The sequence below is a fragment of the Diospyros lotus genome, chromosome 15 (genome assembly GCF_014633365.1).
Source record: "Diospyros lotus cultivar Yz01 chromosome 15, ASM1463336v1, whole genome shotgun sequence".
In the NCBI taxonomy this organism is placed as follows: domain Eukaryota; kingdom Viridiplantae; phylum Streptophyta; class Magnoliopsida; order Ericales; family Ebenaceae; genus Diospyros; species Diospyros lotus.
This window is the reverse complement of record NC_068352.1, coordinates 31701974-31724099: the sequence shown is the minus strand read 5'-3', so window position 1 is coordinate 31724099 and position 22126 is coordinate 31701974. Positions and strand designations below refer to the sequence as shown.

The window sequence follows — 22126 nt, the reverse complement described above, 5'->3', positions numbered from 1 at the left end:
TTAGTGGGCAATTTTTTTTATAAATTTAAAAATAAAAATAAAATTTTATCCCACTCATGATAGTGGTTATGTGTGTATATATGATTTGAGGACATATTATAACATGATTAATTTATAATATTTATATATATAAATATCATAACATAAATATCACAATTACATTTGACATGACTTAATTACCTGTGATTGCAAACTAACTACCCTTTTAACTTTGATCATAAAGAAAGAAACCACTACATATGCTCACCAACCAACCTGCCTTAGGGTTTCTAGGCAAAGCATGGTACTTTGTAGAAGGCAAGAAAAATCACTTTCCATCATTGAATGAGAGGACGGGGGGTGGGAGAGAGCATGTGAACCCAAACTAGTAGCCTTAGCTCAAAGAGACATTGCATGTGAAGCTTCAATGTTGGTCCCAACTACTCCAACCCCCCCCCCCCCCCCCCCCCCCCCATTACCAACCCTCTTTCTAGTTATCACTTGTCAATCCCCACAAATCTTCCATCCTCATGACTCACTGACTAATCATCAATCACTCCTCCATAATTCATAACTCACAATGCAGAAAGATTATGCCAAGATTTTCTTATTTAATTGATGGGGACAAGATGCCAAATGTGACATCTCCCATCACAACTAACAAAGAACAACAATACCCATAACATACTATTCATGACGTATATCATTTGGGTGGCCAATTGTTGGGATTCGTTTTAAGCCCAATGCCACCACATCTCAAACCCAATAGTCATTTCTATGTTCTGTAAGACCTAATGATTTCAATAATTCCTCTCAATGACCAAATGCAGGTCCCTGGCACATATGAATTAGAGAGACGAGCTAATTTTGATTGATATATCGGGATTAAAAAAAATATAGAGAGGGGAACAGACCCTACTTGGGGGGGAGATTGGACTTGAGAAACTGAAGATGATTAGTACATCCCCTGCATGATAAGGCTGGCTGCCTCATAATAATGCATAAATAGGCTGGCTGCAGCAGGAAAATCCAGCCCCTTGTGCAACCAAAGGGGAGATAGCTAGATTATGCTAGAATAAGACTTTGGAATCATTTTTAGTGGAATGAAACTTCGGAATCATTTTTAGTAGAATGAACAGGAACCTTCCATTCACTAAAAATCATCTCGGGTCCTTTTACATCTGTATATGTGGGAGAGACCCCCGGGGGGGGGTAGCCTTAATTACCTTCACCTTACAACCATTGCCACATAACTCCTGGAGCATTGGTCCTGGACCGCGCCTCAGCCAAGGAAACCGCCATTGCCAACATCATCTGCTCCTCAAAACTCTCTGGAACGATCGGTCCTCCAACAGCTTGGAAACCACCCTCAATTTCATGTTGAGATGGCAATGTAGTGAGTCCACCACCAGCATCTTCTGCGGCTGTATCAGAACTCGCATGACTGGCGGTCCCAACTTCAGCCACCTCCGATTCATGATCTAGCCCCCACTCTGTGTCATCCCTGGGGATTGTCAGCTGGTCATCTGGTAAAATGTTAGCAGAGCTTCCAACATAGCTCTCCATCACTTGCTCCCCCCTACTGTTGAATCGGCTACAGCCAGGGAGCATGCTAAACGTCGTCATATTGCTGCCATAGTTGGTAGAGGATTCCCCATCTGTTTGCTGACGCTCGGCCAAGGCTGCAATTGCACAAGCCAGACCTCCAGATGGTGAAGATGATGATTCAACCATCTGGGGCATGACTAGCGAATCACACCGGTCTTCTGTCATGTACTGCTCGGATGAAACTGAATCGCCATATGTTGGATTCCTATGTCTGCCATTCTCCTGCTGTTCATTAGGTACAAAAGCAACTAATGATCAGGTTTCCTAATGAACATAAGAGAAAAAGTGGAAACACAGTTTGGCAATAATACAATTAGTAGGGAACAAATTCTTAAGACAATCTAGATTATTCGGTCATAGTGCTTCTGCAGTATTAATGCTTCCAAAAGTTTTTTTTCCCAATCAAGCAATTGTCATGAAATCGCTTCAACCCTACAGCTACTTGAAAAGGCAATTGGAAGAAGTAATAATCATCCCAAGGATTTCTAGCCTAGTATTTGAGAATATCAAAATGGTTGCTAGAAACAGCAAGGGAGACTATACATACAATTAAAATTCTGTTCAAAGCAAAAATCTTTTTTTTTTTTTTTAGGGTTTAGGGCTTGGCTGCTCAGAAAGAGGCTGAAGAAGGGAGGAAGATATTTTAACAGATTGGTGGGACTCGGAATGGAGCCCCCTAGGCCATGACCCTAATGTGTTAATTGCGCCCTCACCTGAGGCTCCCCTAGGCAAAATACGAATGACTAATGAGTAATGACATATGTAGAACACATGCAGTCTCGAGAAGAATTCCAAACAGAAATCTCCAATATATTGATACATGGTCCAATGTAATATTGTCCAATTTCCCCAGTCATTTAACATATATTAACACACTGTACAGCCATCATATAAAAGTAATGTTTCTCATATCAAATTTCATGTCCATAAACCAAAATTCCCTCTCATAACTAACGATTTGGTACTAAATCGTTTGGAACTACCTACATTGCCTCATCAATCAACAACATCATATCTAAAGCCAAATAATTAATCAATTCAGAAAAAGTTACCTGAATGGACAGCCAGATGGCTTCCATAACCATTATATCCTCGAGGTCCAGCTCAAACTCATCATCCCTGCATTTAGGACCATAATTGAAAGAGTGATCGTGTTAGTCGTTACCACCAGTTGCCTTTGCAAAACAACCCACCAAGTTAAAAATCAGTTTGCTAGAAAAGCTAAGCAGCTCCATTAGTTCAAGGGCATATCCCATAAAATTGGAAAAACACATCATGAAAATAAAGTCAAAGATCTTTTACCCTTACCAAGGTTCATGAAGATATAAGCAGTGCATAAAGGAAAAGAAATGGAAATACCATAAGGCCATGCACAGTATCAAGCATACCACACAAGTTATAATGCATAATTGTAGCTCCCTTCTTTTTTTTTTTGCTAGTCCAATTGGATCCTCAGGTCTTAAGCTTCTGCTGCTTCGATAGAATATTTACAGTAAATATAGCGATCTGCAATTCAGTTACAAACTGTATATTGCTAGATCCACAAGTTCACATTTTTATGTGAAACCAACTCCCTGGAACTGATTGCATCTTTAATTCACTTCAACTATTTTACGCCCAGCAGATGCAAGATATTCTCTAGGGAACTCAAGTAGTTTTCCCCAATGATTGGCCTGGCGGTAAGAGGCAATAGCTGTCTCCTTTACGACCAAGGTCTATCCCTCAGGTGAGCCCACATAGAGATTTTTATGTGCTTTACTTGGCAGCATGCATGATTTATGGACCACTGTGCGTGCTCGGTGAGTTTACCCAGTGCACATTCCAAGGGTAAGGATGTGGGTTTTAACAGATAGCCAAAACAATCATATTTCTCTGTATATGGACAATGATCGAGGACCACTATTAGAATTTGTATTAGTCTAGCTATTAAGTCTCGGTGAAGGGCTGTGTATTCAGTTGGGAAATGATTGTATATTTATATTTTATGTGTTTAGAATATAATGGAAATAACTAGCTTATAGATATTTCCAGATAGGCCTTGTATTCCCTAATATTACATTTCAGTCCTTAAGTTGTAACCGCCTCTATATCTTATAAATAGAGGCGGATAGGTTCTCGGGAGAGAGTAAGATCTCAGCATTCAGTCATTTGTTTTGTGTCTTGCACGAGTTCTAGAGGATTGAGAGAGAGCAAAGGCTCGGTCCTTGTATTCTCAAGAGGTGAGGCTATTGATTCATAGCTAGGTGTGAGAGAGAGGGAGTGCTGTAATCTTGAACGCTTTCTAGTGGATTTTCTGAAGGCTTCGACAGTCTAGATGCAGGGCATTTTCATACCTGAACCAGGATAAGTTCTTGACTCTTTTATTCCTGTTATTGCTTTGTTATTTGTTCTGTGTACATTTCTTTGTTTCTATTACTATCAGGTGAGGGTTGGGTGTAAGAGAGTGAATATTATTGAGAGGAAACCGATCCAAGATTCAACAACCACGATCCTAGAATAATTCTATCAGCCCAGGTTTCAATGATTTCATCCTCTATCCTCAGGGAGGAACGAACAATCAGACATTAATATCAAACCATTATGTGAAGTCATTTGTTTTTAGATTAGTTTCTGTTCTTAGTATTCCCTTTGGGAAGTCTGTTAGCATATTTTTCATTTTGTAATTTGTGTTAGTTTGTTTGTTTCAAAGCTGCCCGGAAAATGGTTAAATCCGGTCAGGATAAGGGCAGTTAGTTGTAACTGCCTTGCCTGCCTCTATGCTTTATAAATAGGGGCTGGGAGGGCTCAGTTGTGGGTGTAAGATCTCAGGATTATCTTGTAAGGGTTGTGCGGGTGAGCTAGGCTGAGAGATTTTGTATTTCTCTTGGGATTTCTTCTCTTGGTAGTCTAGGGTTTTAGACGAAGGGAAAAGAGAGGGTTTCCTAGTTCATATAATTGCTGTAAAATTGCCAAGATAGTGGAGATTTCATGGGCCTAAGGCAGTCTGGATGTAGGTCTCTTTTTTGAGATTGAACCAGGATAAAATCTTGTTTCTCTTGTTGTGTTTTATTGCTGTGTTCTATTCCTATTTTTGTTCTTCCTATCGAGTGATTGTGTGTTTATTGTTTGGGGGTATAATCAGTGAGTCTTGTGGGGTAGTTTGCTGTAAGAGTGTTGCAATCTTAAGGACTACAATTTGGTATCAGAGCTCCAGGGATCATCTCCAGCAACTCGATCAAGATCTTCAATATTCTCAAGAAACCAGAATCAGCTCTGGTAGGCGATTGTGGCACCCTCATCGGCCACCCGATATGATGTGGAGAAGTTCGACGGCAACAATGATTTTGGTCTCTGGCGGATCAAAATGGAAGCCCTGCTGTGCAGTCTCGGATTGGAAAAAGCAATCGAACAAGAGGTAACTACGAGGGAAGCTCTGAAGGTAAGGATCCTAAAACCATATCTTTAGAGAATAAGGAAATTAACAAGAAAGCATTCAGTATGTTTATCTTGAGTCTTGGAGACAAAGTTCTCCGAGAAGTTTCAAAATTAAAAACAGCCACTGAAATCTAGATGAAATTGGAGTCTCTTTATTTAAAAGAAGACTTTATCCAGTAGGCTGTATTTGAAGGCCAAATTCTTCACATATAAGATGCAAGAAAATCAGAAGCTTCAAGAGCATCTTGATGAATTCAATAAGCTATGTCTTGACTTAGAGAATATAGGAGTAAACTATGAGGATGAAGACAGAGCCCTAGTTCTTCTTTATTCATTGCCCAAGTCTTATGAAAACTTTGTAGACATTCTTCAACACGGTAGGGACAAGCTATCGTTAGAAGATGTAATAAGAGCCCTAAACTCAAAGGAATTGAGAATAAAAATGGAAGTAAAATCCACCCCTAGTGATGCCCTAACCGTAAGATCTAGGAGTACCAAAAAGGACTCAAAAGGGAAAAGGGGAAAGTCTAGATCAAAGTCTAGAAATGGAAAGGGCCCTATTAAATGCTACTATTGGCAGGAGGAAGGGCATATCAAGAGATACTGCCCTAAAAGAAAGAAAGACATGGCTGAAAAGAAGACATCCGATGGTGGAGCAAACTTAGTTGACCTTGGATATGACAATTCAGAGGCCTTTACTGTCACAGAAATAGCTGGAAATAATAGTTGGGTGATGGATTCAGGTTGTTCTTTCCACATTACCCCTAGGAGGCATTGGCTGCAAAATTATAGAGAAATCAATGGGGGTAAGGTCTTGCTGGGCAATGACCATGAGTGCAGGGTTATAGGAGTGGGTGATGTGAGGTTAAGGATGAATGATGGCACAGTTATGACTCTCTCTGCAGTCAGGCATGTGCCTGATCTCAAGAGAAACTTGATTTCCCTTGGAGAATTAGACAGAAATGGCCTAAAATTCAAAGGAGAGACAGGGGCCATATCAGTGGCAAAGGGGTCACTTGTCTGCATGAAAGCTAAACTGCAAAATGGAATTTATATCTTACAAGCCTCCACCTTAAGTGGTGAGGCTGCAGCAGTAAGTAGCAAATCCCAAGATTTGGCAAAACTGTGGCATCTAAGATGTCACAAATAAGTGAGCAAGGGCTCAAGGAGTTAGCTAAACAAGGGATCTTAGAAAATAACCAAGTCTCAGTTTTGTCCAAATGTGAGTCTTGCATCTATGGGAAAGGCAGCAAAACTTAGGTTTAATAAGACTGCCATTCACTCATCTAAGTCTATCTTAGATTATATACACTCGGACCTATGGGGACCAACCCAAACCCCAACCCATGGAGGTTCTAGATATTTCCTTTCTATCATAGATGATTATTCTAGAATGTTGTGGGTTTATGTGCTAAAAACTAAAGATCAAACTTATGGGACCTTTAGAAATTGGAAGACAATGGTAGAAGCTCAAATGGGCAAGAAAATTAAAACCATTAGGACAGATAATAGATTGGAATTCTGCAATAAGGAATTCAATGAAATGTGCAAAGAAAATGGCATAATTAGGCACTTAACAACGCCTGGAAATCCCTAGCAAAACGGGGTGGCTGAGAGAATGAACCGGACAATTTTAGAAAGGGTAAGATGCATGTTATTCCATGCTCATTTGCCAAAAAATTTCTAGGGAGAAGCAGTATCCACTGCAATCCATATTCTCAACCGAACCCCATCTAAAGCCATAGATTTGCAAACTCCTTATGAGAAATGGACAGGCCACAAGCCTAGTCTTTCTCACCTTAGAGTATTTGGGTGCTTAGCCTATGCTCATATGAAGCAAGGCAAGCTTGAACCCAGGGCTAAGAAATGTCTCTTTATAGGTTACCCAACTGGTGTGAAGGGATATAAACTATGGAACCTTGAACAAGAAGGACCTAGGACAATAATCTCAAGGGATGTGACATTTGATGAGTCAACTACTATGAGTCTAAGCAAAAATGAAACCCAGAAGGACCTAGATAGAAAGGAAGACTCTATGAAGATAGATATTCACGGTATAGAGTCTGAAATAACTGAAATAGAGCCTAAACCAGATCTGGGCCCAAATGATCAGGTCCAAGAAGAAGATCAGGATGCTGAAACCTCTCAATATGAGGAAGAAGAGGCCGACAGTGATGCTGATTCTAGCATTGGTGATCAGCCAAACCCAAACAGGTATAGTGTGGCTAGAGATAGGCAGCCTAGAGTCCGCAGGCCACCTCTTAGGTTTGGCTTCTCAGATTTAGTAGCCTATGCCTTACATAGTGCCTCCAAAATTTCTGATGAGCCTCAATCCTATGACCAAGCTATAGCATCTAAGGATTCCCAAAAATGGATAGAAGCCATGAAATCAGAAATATCTTCCCTTAAGAAAAACCAAACCTGGGAACTGGTAGAAAAACCAAAAGGGAAAAGGATTGTAAGCTGCAAATGGCTCTACAAAATAAAAGGAGCTGATGAAAATTCTAAGCCTAGATTCAAAGCTAGGCTAGTTGCTAGAGGGTTTACTCAAGTCCAAGGGGTTGATTACAATGAAGTTTTCTCCCCAGTTGTAAGGCATACATCAATAAGGGTTTTGCTGGCCATCACTGCCCAATTAGACTTGAAATTGGAGCAGATGGATGTTACTACAACTTTCCTTCATGGAGAGCTGGAAGAAAAGATATATATGAACCAACCTAGAGGTTTTGAAGTTAAGGATAAAGTGGAGAGAGTTTGTTTGCTAAAAAAGTCTCTCTATAGGCTCAAACAATCTCCTAGGCAATGGTATCGTCGATTTGATACTGTTATGATAGGTCAAGGATATTCAAGATGTTCCTATGACTGCTGTGTGTATCTTAAGCACATATCTCCTAGCATTTCAATATACTTACTGTTATACGTGGATGACATGCTTCTTGCAAGTCAATCCCATAGAGAAATTCAGCAACTTAAGCAGAAATTAAAGGCTGAATTTGACATGAAGGAGCTAGGTGAGGCTAGAAAGATTCTAGGGATGGAAATCTCTAGGGATAGACAGCACAGGAAAATTTTCTTATCCCAAAAATCCTATATAGAAAAGTTGCTATCTAGGTTTGGTATGGCTGTTTCAAAACCAGTGAGTGTGCCGTTTGCACCTCATTTCAAATTATCTTCAAATCAGTCCCCTAAAGATGAGGTGGAGAGGAGAGAAATGGAGAAAATTCCATACTCAAATGCTGTTGGCAGCCTGATGTATGGAATGGTGTGTACCCGCCCCGATCTAGCTCATGCAATGAGTGTAGTCAGCCGCTTCATGGCAAACCCAGGTAGATCCCATTGGATGGCTGTAAAATGGATGCTTAGATACCTAAGGGGCACTAGCAAGAATGTATTGTCCTATGGTGGAGCTAAGATAGAAGAAAATCCTAGTATTTTAGGCTTCTCAGATGCAGATTATGCTGCTGATCTTGATAAACGTAGGTCCACAAGTGGTTATGTTTTTAAGTTGTGGAATTCCTCTATTAGTTGGAAGTCTAGCCTCCAACATGTGGTAGCTTTATCCACTACCGAGGCAGAATACATAGCTGTTGCTGATGCAATTAAAGAGGCTATATGGCTTAAGGGGCTAGTAGGAGAGCTTCTAGGTTTAGAGGTTAAAGTCACCTTGATGTGTGATAGTCAAAGTGCTATACATTTGTCAAATAACCAGGCTCACCATGAGAGGACAAAACACATAGACATTAGGTATCATTTCATTAGGGATATTATTGAAAATAAACTTGTTGATCTAATCAAAGTTGCAGGTGAAAATAATGCTGCAGATATATTTACTAAAGTTGTTCCAGTTTCAAAGCTTCAGCATCATATCAAGCAGCTGAATTTTATTCCAGATCAGAATTGAAAATGGAGCAGGTGTGCAGGAAGCTAAAGTGCAGTGAATCTAATTCAAATGGGTGGAGAATTGTGAAGTCATTTGTTTTTAGATTAGTTTCTGTTCTTAGTATTCCCTTTGGGAAGTCTGTTAGCATATTTTTCATTTTGTAATTTGTATTAGTTAGTTTGTTTCAAAGCTGCCCGGAAAATGGTTAAATCCGATCAGGATAAGGGCAATTAGTTGTAACTGCCTTGCCCGCCTCTATGCTTTATAAATAGGGGCTGGGAGGGCTCGGTTGTGGGTGTGAGATCTCAGGATTATCTTGTAAGGGTTGTGCGGGTGAGCTAGGCTGAGAGATTTTGTATTTCTCTTGAGATTTCTTCTCTTGGTAGTCTAGGGTTTTAGACGAAGGGAAAAGAGAGGGTTTCCTAGTTCATATAATTGCTGTAAAATTGCCAAGATAGTGGAGATTTCATGGGCCTAAGGCAGTCTGGATGTAGGTCTCTTTTTTGAGACTGAACCAGGATAAAATCTTGTTTCTCTTGTTGTGTTTTATTGCTGTGTTCTATTCCTATTTTTGTTCTTCCTATCGAGTGATTGTGTGTTTATTGTTTGGGGGTATAATCAGTGAGTCTTGAGGGGTAGTTTGCTATAAGAGTGTTGCGATCTTAAGGACTACACATTACTTGTTAGAGTTACCACATAAAATGATAGCCATCATGGGGCGTTTTTATTACATAAAATTAGGATGTCTTAGATGGGCTTTCTTTCAATAGATAGAAGGATTACTCTATGTAACCAGAACTAAATAAATAATTAAATAAAACCAAAAGCAAAAAGCAAAAAGCAAAAAGCAAAAGAAGAACCAAGGCAAGTCCAACCTTCACAACTAACGGGCCCTAACAGCTCTAAGATAAATGCCAACCATGGACTAGTCAATATGCTAAATTAAGATTCAATTGGCATAACCCAGCAAGAATATGTTCAGAAAGAAAAAGAACCCACAAGACATTTGATTCGCAGAGCACCAATGTCAATGCAATCTCATACTAAGGAACATGATAAACTTCAACCATGCAAACCACCAACCCAAAATTCAACAATGCTTAAATGCTCGTCACTGTCAAAGAAATTAATAGCCTATTAGCCACTTCAGATAGTCACAGAGCACTTCAGGAACTCAATATGTGGGGAAAGAGGAACAAAAATCATAAACCATGAAAAATAGTATATACCATAACAATTGGCTATCACATAACCAAGGGTAGCTATGTAATTGTGTCTCGCATTCTGTTAGGATATTTTCTCCTTTTGTCCTCTAGCTAAGGTGGTTACACTGCCTTGTCTTATGGCTAAGGCTGTTATATGCCGTGGGCTTATATAAATTGAGCCACAGCCTACGTTGGATCTTGGATGGCATGAATGAATTGATGAACATTTCCTAATTCTCTCCTATCTTCTTCCTCTCTTTTCTCTCTCTCTCTTCCCCTCTTTTCTCTTAATTTCCGTTGATTTCTCCCCAAATACCCCTTGTCAGATCCAGCAATCTGACAAATTGGTATCAGAGCCAGCCTTTTGGCCATCTGTGCGCTGTTGATAGCTGCCTACTCTGATCGGAAGCTCCGACCCATATCGGAGAAGCAAACCATGGCCTTAGTGAAGCAAGTCGATGGCCTTCAAGCACTGCCACCCTGATCAGAAGCTGCGACCCACACTGATTGGAAGAAGGGTCCAACTCATTCTAGAGAGGCGACACCGAGCAAGGTGACCAGGAGGCGAAGATGGCAGAAGGGACGAGGATGAAGCTCCTTGAAACGCACTTAGACACTATAGAGCAGGGGATATGACAATACCAGGAGCAGCTCGATGATAAGATGGACTTGATGGATGCTGGCCTTCGGCAGATCCAAGAGGAGTTGGGTCGACCTAGAGCAGAGGGTGCTGCCACACAGGAGGAAGTCGCCAACCTTGGAGGGGACATCCAAGGCCTTCGGGATGAAGTCGCTGGAATCGGACAACAGCTGTGCACTGTTATGAGCTTGTTCTCACAGTTGCCAAATGCTAGCCTTCTGGTGGACTTTCCTCCAAGGCCGACCACGACCCCAATCTTGACTGGAGCAAGGGGCAGAGCACCGGCCACCAACCTGATGGGCATGGATGAACGGCCGGAAAATTTTCAGCAAGGACCCCCCTGCGGACCTTAACCATGTGCCTATGCCAAAGTTGGAGATTCCAGCAATTGAAGGAAGAAAGCCACGTTGGTGGGTCCGGCACTATGAGAGCTACTTCCACCATTACCGGGTGGAAGACAGCCAGAGGGTGAATATGGCTGCCACCTATTTGAATGACGTGGCAGACTCACGGTTCCAAGGGTGGAGCAGCAGGAGGGCGGTGCTGGTTTGGGAAGAGTTTGTAGCACCTTTCTGTGTTCGGTTTGGAAAGCGAACCATGGTTGATGTAGTGAAAGACTTCCACAATTTGAGGCAGACCGGATTGGTGGAGGAGTATCAAAACGGATTCGAGGAACTTAAACCACTGCTCATGGTTTCTCAACCCACCTTAGATAAGCAATATTTCGTGTCGAGCTTCATCAACAGATTAAGCGATGAGCTCTGACCCTTCATTAAGATGTGGCAACCGATCACTGTGGAACAAGCAGCCGAAAAGGCACAGCTGCAGGAGTTGGCCTTAGAGGCAGCGGGTGAGAACCAAAGGAATGCAACTAGAGGTTATGCAGGGGGCAGCCTGCAGCATGGGAGAGGAGCTGTAATTAAATCCGGCCAACAGATAGGTCATAAAGGGAATTTCCTTCCGAAGAATCATCCAAACAGAATGAGAGACACAATTACATAGCTGCCCTTGGTTATGTGACAATGGCTTACTACAGTCAACATCAGCATTGCCAAGTCATTACATATACTATATTGTTAAGAAGATTGAAGATCGATTACAGTGAGAAAAGACGTGTTTGCCCATAATTTGGTGGAAGCATGAGCATGAAAAATAGAACTGAAGAAAAAGAAAGATAGCTAATGTTAACTGCAAGGAAATTTTGTGCTAACACATACCATGAAGCAAAACAGATGAAAATGAAAACCAACTTTTCATCTGTTCTACTGAGGATCTAAACCCTAAACCAACCTTTCATCATTTGTCCTGTTAATTGTTTGAGAAGTTCTCTACTTTCGTTCTTCTCCTTCTACATCTTTGAGTGAATCATCATCTTCTTCCTCTTCTTCGTCATCATCACCTTCTTTTGCACCTTCTTCCTCTTCTTGTTCATCACCGTCTTCCTCTACATGATGAAGTCTGTCAAGCTCTCCACTGTTTTCTCTCAATAGGCAAAGACCAAGAAGAGGTCGATCAAGAAGAAGAGGAGGAAGACAGTGCAGAGGAAGATGATGATGATGAAGATCACTAACAGACACAGACTCAGATGAAGGAGAAGAATGAAGGTGGAGAACTTCTCTAACAATGACAAGACAAATGATGAAAAGTTGGTTTTCATTTTCATCTGTGTTGCAATGTGATATGTGTTAGCACAAAATTTCCTTACAGTTAACATTAGCCATCATTTTTGTTCCCAGTTTCATTTTTCATGCTCATGCTTCCACCAAACTATGGGCAAACATGTCTTTTCTCACTCTAATTTATCTTCGCTCTTCCAAACAATGTAGAATACGCACAGCTTGGCAATGCTGATGTTGACTGTCACGGCTAGTGACTCAGGCTAGCTAACTGGCTTAGAATTAATCGATGGGTAGCAATAGTGAAGCTGGAAAGGAAGGGAGAAAGAGCAGAGAAAAACAGGGAGAGAGAGAGAGAGAGAGAGATGTTGATTGTCAATAATATCCTCGCGTGGACGCTGCCATAATAGATTCTCTCTCCTAAGCGGTTATAACAACTGGCTTGTCTTATTCCATCCCTTACGCGGGCTCTCCCTAGAATATTCTCCTAGTAACAAACTATTACAGCTGGAATTAAAGCAACAACAAAAATAAAGGAAACGATCACAGCATTTAAGGAACAGAAAGTAAGTTGCCATGTATGACATTGACTCTAGCAGGAGGGTGTTTGGCTAAGTGATTTGACCGCTTATAAGCTGTCTGTGAAGCTTAAATGTTGTATAGCTTATTTAGTTAGACGTTTGTTAAAAATTAAAGAGCTTAAACACTATTTTAATAGCGCTTTAGAAAAGCTCCCCCCCCCCCCCCGGCACCCCCACCAAAACGTTGTTATCAGCTTATATAGTTGACCGAGTGTTTTACAATTTTACCCTCCAAGAACTCTAATATTTCCAACTCTCTCTGCCATTAAACATTACAAACTCTCACCTCCATTGCCGCCTCCCTCCCATCTCCTTCTCATCGCCGCCTCCATCTCGACTGTCCCCTCCAGCCCCATTGTCGTCGCTATTGCCTCCATCGCCTTCATCACTTTCCATCGCCACTTCCGCCTCCAAATATAAATTTCTCAAATAATTTATTTAAATATTAATATTTTATATGTATTGATAAAATATAAGAATAAAGAATTTTATATCATGTTTCAAAATATATATTTAACATTTTTATGAATTAAACCTAAATTTAAACATAAAGCATTGTATTAGTATATTTTTTTAATAATTATATATAATTTATCAACATGTAATGGTAAAAATTTTATTAGTTGGACATCAATTTATAATTTATTTTTATTAAAAATTAGTATTTTTATGAATATTACTTGTATTATTCAGTAACATATCTATTTTAGTCTTTTTGTTAAGTTCTAATAACTCATTAGCTTTTTCAAACCAAACACAAAACTATATAAATGACAGCTTAAAACACATTTATCCAAACACATTATCAACTTAAACACTAACCAGCTTTAAAGCTTTACACATCTTTTAAGTAAAAAGGCTTAAAAGCCATCTTAAAAAATGAAAAGCCAAACACCCTCAAAACCAACTATTATTATGGATAGATACGAGGTAAATTTCATTGTTAGTTCTTGAACTTTACACTTTGTAACAAATTGATCATTGTATTTTAATTTTTATCGCCATACTCACTAAACTTTGATTTATGTTAAAATTCATTTTCTCTTTTGATTTTTTTCAAATTATGTTAACAAAAACAGACATGAAATATGTTAATATAAATTCCAAAATCACTTGGTGTTAAAATTCATCTAAAGTGCACAATCACGTAATTATGAGGTTTAGATTAATGCATGTCAAGTTAACTTTCATTAACAAAATTTGACAAAAAATAAAAAAGGACTTGATTTTAACATAAATCAAAGTTTAGTGGCTAGTGACAAAAATTAATGTGCATTAACCAATTTGTTACGAAGTGAAAAGTTCAAAAACTAGTAGTTTAATTTACCGTATCAGTACAATATAGTATATGCAATTGGCTTTTCAGTCGAGCTTGGCATGATGGCATCCCTATAAAATCATAAACCATAGAACTAGGACCATTTAACAAAAATTATATTAGCAAAAAAGTATCAAATGCCATGTACACAATTGTGATAGGCATGGACACATGTATGATTGGCAATGGTGTTCACTTGATCACCGTGTTTTTCCCTAGGAAACTCTACTAACAGTGTTAAATTCCTCCAATTTATAGGACATCTTTAGAAAATCTGTGTATTAAAAAATACAACTATGAATTACATGCAATGGCGTCAAAAAGGATAATCCTATTGTGAGTGCCATGTTGGATCCTATTAATCACTTTTACTAAAAGAAATTGTACCACCAATAAGAAGGAGAAAAGCCATGTCAATCACACGCAAATCAGGGGGAAAAAATCTCAATTAGAATCTAGAGCAAAGGTGCACATCAATTCGAACTATTGCAATGATGGTCCTTTTGAGTTGATGCAAGAAGAATCCTATTTAAGATCAAGGAGCAATGAACATATACTGCTTCACGAGGCTCCTATTAAATATAAAATGTGCCAAATGCAATTAAAATGGTTTAGACACAATGTAGTCAAAGGCAAGCGCTGGTTTGCCTAGGCACTTGGGTGACTCAAGTTGAGACTGAAGTGCCTTGTCTATTGCTAGGCAAGGCTCCTTCAATCAGGCGCCAAGTGCTTCAGGCACTCACTAGGCTCTACCGAACAAATATATGATGAAAATACAAGGAAAAAGAAAAGACTCCTATGCAGGGCATGTTGAATTTCTATGAGTCTACTACTAAGGGTAAAATGAAGAGGAAAAACGACAAGACAAAAGGAGAAGCAAACTCTCGCACCTGGATCCTTTGTCGTTCACCTAGGAATTGGAACCCAATGTGAATTCCTCTACTCTAGTTGCTTTCCGATACCCTTTTCGACCTAGTATGGCATATATAAGGGAGGCAACTTCAAGAGCAGTTGTCGAAGACCTAACCAAGTTGTGACGTGCCGTGAACATTATTGGCCCGTGGAAGCACATTGCCAATCCTTTTGACAACTGCTCACTACCAGTAGGCTCACCTGTAACAGGTGATCCTCCAACGGCCATCCCTCTAAAAACCAACTTCAGATTGGTTTGTTGTTGCCGTGCACCGTTCAATGTTCTTGCTGCATCACTCTTTTTTCTTTCTTGTTTGAGGAGTTTATTTGTTTGTATGTTATTTTGTTGCTTTTTAGTCATTGTTGGAGACAGTCTTATTTTTTACCCATATAGTATTTTACTTTTGAGTCACCAACTCACAGTGCTTGGCCATTGTTTCCAGATTTTGTATTTTAGTTTGAGCCAATAGATTCAATACTCTGTATCTGTTAATATTTTCTACAAAAATAGTTATATATATTTGCTATAATTGAAAGAATGTTGTAACTTGTAACTTAAGCCAAAGTTGATCAGGTTGTTTGAAGAATATTAGAAGAATTTGTATTTGAGAGTATTTTAGATGTTTTATTATTGTATGCATTATATGACTGTCTTTTTCATCTTAAATACAAATATATTTTTTGTTAATTTAGCTTCTTGCATAGGTCAAGCGTGCACTTCGTTGGCTTCTAGCGCGTCGGGCGATACAATGTTTATAGTGCCTTAAGGGTGTTATACAACTATAGAAAACATCTTTAGTATGTTCCTCATTGTTGTCCTCATAAAAAAAGGGTATTTTCCCATGTTTTTGAAATTTAAAAAAAAAAAAAAAAAGACAACTTTTCAGCCTAACCAAAATCAATACTAAATCTACTTAATATTAATATCAATATAAATAGTAAAATATGGATTTTAAAATTAACTGATAATAACTTATACTATAATATTGGAAATATTGATGATATTAGAACCATAAAATTTCTAAAATTGTAGAAAAGAATTAAACTTTACAACCAATATTATTAATAACATCATCAATGTTATAATATTAGCAATATCATGAATATTCAATTGATACCTATTCAGTTTATAACAACAAAAATTACAAGCTTTAACCCAACCATCTATTAATTTTATAACACCAATATAATTATTAATATTTTAATATTATAATAACGTTATTAAATGTAAAATACACTAACCACACCTGAGGTTTGGCATAATTATAGAGACATCCCATTTAGCTTGAAAAATTACAAGGACTAGTCTTGAAGTTTAAAACTAGTATCAACCAACACTCTTGACATTAAACAACGGCAGTTAAATTTTTTAAAATGTCAAAAATCCACCATCTCTCTCTCTCCTCTATCTCTCTTTTTCACTCTCTTTTTCTCCTTCACCAGTGGTATGTTCTCTCCCCCCCTTCCCCCCCCCCCCCCCCTCTCTCTCTCTCTCCCCTCCTCCTAAAGAACCCAGAGCTAGGTCTTCGATCTTAAAGAACCCTCAATTTCTCACTCCCCCTCTTTCGACCCCTTTTGATTTTCTCTTCTCTCCTTTGATAATGATAGTGTAAATGGTGGTAACAAAGGTATTTTCCCCTCTCTTCCTCCCTCTCTCTCTCCTCTCCTTCTTCCAAACCAAAGAACCAAATCCAGGTTCTTCGAATCAAATTGATTCAAAGAACCCAGATTGATTGGGTTCTCTGTCTCTCTCTCACTCTCAATTTGATTTGGTTTCAACCAAATATGCCCCTAGGATTCTGGTTTGTGCATATGCCCCCAACGTTTTGTAGTAAAACAGAAATGTTGATTAATCAAAATACCTTGGAGGTTTAGACAGCATTTTTCTTTTTTACCTCTTTTTTGTGTGTGTTGTTGTTTGGGGGGGTAATTTTTCCTAATAGCTATAGGTTAGAGTTAAACCAAATCCAGCACAATCAATCTATCACAGCAGTTGTTCTTAATTGAAGGGTGCTGCCTATTGAGAATCAATCAACCTCCCCAGTAGACTATCAATGTTGGATTGGGTCGTGGCATGCAGTGTTGATTAAAAATGTCCCAACTTTCTGATCTAGTTGCAGACCAAACTTCTAATCAGAATCAACCAACCCTCTTTTTGGGAGCTATTATAACTTCCACCCTGCCAAGTGCTGCTAGTATCTCTCTATCACAGCACCAGACAAATGCTTGGCCCTAAGACAAACCTGAATAAGTCCCAATGAAGAAATCCACTTTGAAACCCAAAATTAAAGCCATAGCTTCCGAAATAAGCACCTACTGCACCATAAACAACAAATGGACTTGCCTAGGCTTGATGCAACTTCAAACCCCAAGGGGAGACACCACGAAAGACCACAGCTAGGTAAACAGCCTGCCCTACAAAAGATAATGATATCAAGGTGGGACACCGACACTCATTGATACACCATTAATCTGGCCAATATGAAACCCTTGACGAGGAACCCTTTGCAATGCTCCAAGTTTATGACAGGTTGATCATAGAAATAAATAACTTTTGCAAGCATATTAATAAGTTATGGTCCTCAATCATCATTCAACTAGTGTTATTTGCACAAGGTTTCTCCCTTAACGTAGTCTTTTGTTTCTGTATGCTTCTTCATTTATCATGAAGAATCATCGCTCACCCATGAATGGATAAAACAAGCTTCCATGCTTGCATATGCATCCATCTTTACAATTCATAGCTCAAGTATCACATTTTACTTGCCAATGCCACTATTTAACAAAACAACAAATACGATCAGAAGTATTCTCATTTTTCTCTGTTCATCAAATATATAGAATCTCCTTGCATATGCATGTCATTAAGGATCGACAAGTGTCAAGCCCTAGAGTGGGCTAGGATTTAGAAAGGGAATTGAGAAGATTAGGAGATCAAGAGAGAAGAATTGGGAGAGAGAACTCAGATGGAAGGAAGGGAAACAGCAAGAAAGAGGGACAATGTTCGAAAGACAGAGAGGGAAAGGTAACAGAAAGTGAGAGAGAGATAACAGAAAAGATTCAATTCATCTCTCAACCTGCCTTCCCTCCTCTAGCTATGGCTTATTTATAGCCTAGCAATACATCCATCCGGAATGTATAATCCGGTAAAGCACAACCACTTAACAACGAAGTACAAGCAATACAAGCAGCAAGCAGCAAAAAAAGAAATACAATGATTCTATTGACTCTTCTGCCCCTAGGAATGTGACAAGGACTTCACCAAAAATTTCCTTGAGGCCAATCAAATCTTGGCTCCCAAAAGAGTAGGCAATTGCTAACTTTGGATTAAGAATGCATTGGTTTTCTACCAATTCATTCAACAAATCACACAAGGAAGCTCACATGAACTGAAGAGGCTCATTCACTTATATCAAGCACCATCATGTCATGTTTGCTATTCAAAATACAACACACTTCTCCCTCAAGTCATCCAAATTTTATTTTATCCCATTAATCCAACAAAATCTCTCACCACGTATCCAGGCCATATAAGTCAAATAATCTAGAAAAGATTTATGATTTTTTTCCCCTTTTGGCCAAGTAACAACAAATAATGAACACAGTTCATGAAAATCAATGAAAACACTGCTATAACACACATGCAGGGACCAATAATTTTCCCAAAAAATAATAAATTAATTGACAAAACAAAGAAAGAAACTAACTTACCACAAAAAAAGACAAGAAGAGCTAAAAAGCCAAAGAAAATAGAGTCCATACGGATCAGTGATACTATACTAATCATAACTCAAGCAAAATGAGTTACATGTGCAGTAAACTCCAGAGTCCAGCATTCACTAAAAAGTACTTTGGCTAACAATGAATAAGAGAATCTCAATGTGTTCAATATAAAAAGAATGCAAAGCTGCATTCTGGGAATTATTGAATGCATAATCAGGAAAAGCAATTTCAAGTTAAACATAAATTCAAGTAACAGGATGTAAACTTTTATACCTGTTCTGCCTGGGGCGTAGAGGTTGCCTCATCGATTGACATGGTTCATGTGAAGAAACAATTTCATCGCCTTCTAAAGAAGACGTGAATGATGGTACTGTGCAAAAAATAAAATCAATGCACAACTAAGAACAGTAAAAGGAAGAAGAAATTAATATTTCAGGAAATAAAACATGTAGTAGCTGAACCGAAAAAATAAATACCTGCTGCTGTGCTATACCCAACCTCCCCTGGTTCCACAATTCTACTTGAAGTTATTTCTTGTCTTTTCTGCATTCTCTCTTCTTCAGCCTGAAGTTCCTGCTGCCGCATTCTTATTTTAGCTTCTATAACTCGTTGCTCTTCCTAAACACATTAGAAGCAGAACACCAAAATTGATATTCTGCACATGGTTGAAAAGTACCCAGAACAGCAACAGAGAGAGATCGAGAGAGAGTCTTACAATTTGCTCCAACCCTTTTTCCTCCTTCGTTTTTACTCCTCGATACTCCACGGCATAACTTGAGGTTTTACAGAATGGGCACCTTGTATAATTAAGGAATATAGGTATTGAACATAAAATAAGAAGAAGTAAAAGAATGTGTAGAATTGCATAGGATGCACAATCAGCATTCACAGACTCAAGGATACTGTGTAGGACGAGTTGAATTAGGAGTCTTCATCTGCAGAAAACACTCTATTGCACAGAAAACAAATCAAAAGCCAGCCAAATTAAGGGTCATCTAATCATATGACTATCAAGGCATGTGCGTGATAAATACCTGTACAAATGCCTTTCAGGCAACATCTTGAGCGGTTGAGACTTGGATAATACTGAGACATGAAAGGATGGGTAACATTAGAACCTCCTATTGTAGCATAGAATGCAGCCAGTGGCTAATTAAGATAAAATTGAATTTTCCCCTGTATGGTTGGTGAGAAACAAAAGACAAGAAGGAAAGGGGCAAGTTGAAGGAAAACTTGCATTAACCACTCTTCCATTTCCATTTCCTAATGATACAAAAACCCAACTTTCTCGTGGTTTCCAATGGCATTGAACTGTTGAATAAACAATCAAAACAAAACCTCGTATGCAACATTGTCAGGATTGTAAGGGGATAAAAGACAAAATCAGCTTCACTGATGCAATGGACAATAATAAACCATAAGAGACGAAAATTCAAAAGATTCTATTCTGTATAACAGTGGTAGACATTCTTCTGGACGATTACGCTTAAAACGATTTTTTCTTTTTGGAAATGTTGTCCATACATTTGCTTCTTATTTCCTAAAGAAATAAATTTAGGTTCAGTCATGTCATTTTCCTTTCTTCCCCCTTTTGTCCCTCCACCGGTCCAAATTCCAAAAGGAGCGGTAGATTTCCAAGATCCCCTTTTCTTTTCCTCAATTTCCCATTAACAAAAAATGACACCCAATGGAAATCCTCCCAAAGAAACAAAACGACGAGGGCAGAATTGAAAAAAGAAGAAAGAAAACGAACCAGAAAGCAAATAGGGCACTCTTCGAGATCGTAGACACAGTCTTCCTCTCCAGGGTAGCAAGGAGCAAGCTTGGAGTCAAGTATGAGCTTTCTCAGCTTCTTAATATCCACATCCTTGTGCTGGTACAGCCCCTGCGGCCTCGTGTACTTCTCGTCCACCACTTGTCGCCTCCTCCCCAACTTATTCCCCATCCAATTACCAACCACCACCAACACTACAACAGCAACAACCACCAACGAACACAGCCAGTCAAGCCCCCAAAACCCTAATTTTCACGTCGACCACGAATTCACTTCCGAAAACCACAAATTCCTCCCCGCGGATGAAACACATCGCGACATCCTGCCACGAAACCACCACCAAACCAACAACAACCGCCGAAAATTCAAACAAACGGAAAAAGATACCAAGACTTCCAAACAAGCCCTCGGAAAGCGAGAAGAATTGGGAGACGAAGAGGCGAACCTGATTGAGCAGCTGCTTGGACCCGGACAGAATCGCGAAGCTGCAGAGAAATGGAGATCGATCGAAAGGAACAGAACTTTCGATCTCTCTCTCTCTCTCTCTCTCTATATATATATATATCTATCTGTTGGATGCAATGTGTGAATGAAGAAGCAAAGCAGGCGTGTATGGTAGATTATATATATGCGTGCGTGTATACATATTGATGTATTCTTCTTCGTCGGTTTGGGGATTTTGTTTGTCTAATCGGTGGCTTTGTTTTCTTTCGGCCGCTGCGACTCTGATCCGACGGAAACTTTAAAGAGAGAGATAGAGAGAGGAAGCAAAGGCAAAGGCAAAGGTAGAGTAGTAGACCCGGCAAGAATCAAAAGGTTTCCACTGTGGACCCTCTCCCGCTGCGTTCCCCCACGCGCCCCGTCCCGCGTCCTATAACAATCTTCAAGTACGTCCTATAACAATCTTCAATTTCGAGTTTGTCTACCGCTTGCTAGACTTACAAGGGCAGAGCTCGGTCTCTTAATATAAATATATATAATTAATTTTTATATTAGAAATAGAGTAACTTAATTAAATATGATAAATAATATACATATCTTTTAAAATTTATATTTTTATATAGATATATTATAAATTAAAAAAGGATCACGATCACGCTCCGTGAACAATTATATTTCAGCTCATAAGAGATATTTAGGCTTAGTTCAAAACAAGTTCAATTATTTAAAATAAATTCTTACCTAAGTTTAGAATGAACCCCAACTTGAATTTTCGAGGGCATATGTCACCCTTAGAGAATTTTAAGATAGGTATTACTAAAAACATATGATTATTTTATAAAAAATAATTCTTTGAGTTTTAAGTTATTTAAGAAATGATTGCGTTCTCAAGACACAAATCAAGTGATTGAATTATGATAAGTTTGAATTCGCATTAGTAAGTCGTAGATTCGACTTCTTATTCTGCATAATGAAACAAAGCCTCCATCTGTTATTTATCTTCTCTATTAAAATTGTGAGCATGAGCAACGGGGA

At 38.9% G+C, this 22126-nt stretch overlaps 1 protein-coding gene across 2 annotated transcripts; it reads right to left on the bottom strand.

Moving 5' to 3' along the window:
• Positions 1-1037: 1037 nt before the first annotated feature.
• On the bottom strand, positions 1038-21430 carry LOC127791871 (E3 ubiquitin-protein ligase DA2L-like). Of its 2 annotated transcripts, none has more exons than XM_052322028.1 (9): positions 21096-21430; positions 20630-20972; positions 19911-19962; positions 19780-19825; positions 19592-19673; positions 19353-19494; positions 19150-19246; positions 2640-2706; positions 1038-1809 (listed from the first exon to the last, which is right to left on the bottom strand). In XM_052322028.1, the coding sequence occupies exons 2-9, from the start codon at positions 20819-20821 to the stop codon at positions 1213-1215; spliced, it is 1275 nt and encodes a 424-aa protein (XP_052177988.1). In that variant the 5' UTR covers positions 20822-20972; positions 21096-21430; the 3' UTR covers positions 1038-1212. The 2 variants fall into 2 exon arrangements, with proteins under 2 accessions (XP_052177988.1, XP_052177987.1); XM_052322027.1 differs by having other exon boundaries at positions 1043-1812; positions 21096-21429.
• Positions 21431-22126: the final 696 nt, after the last annotated feature.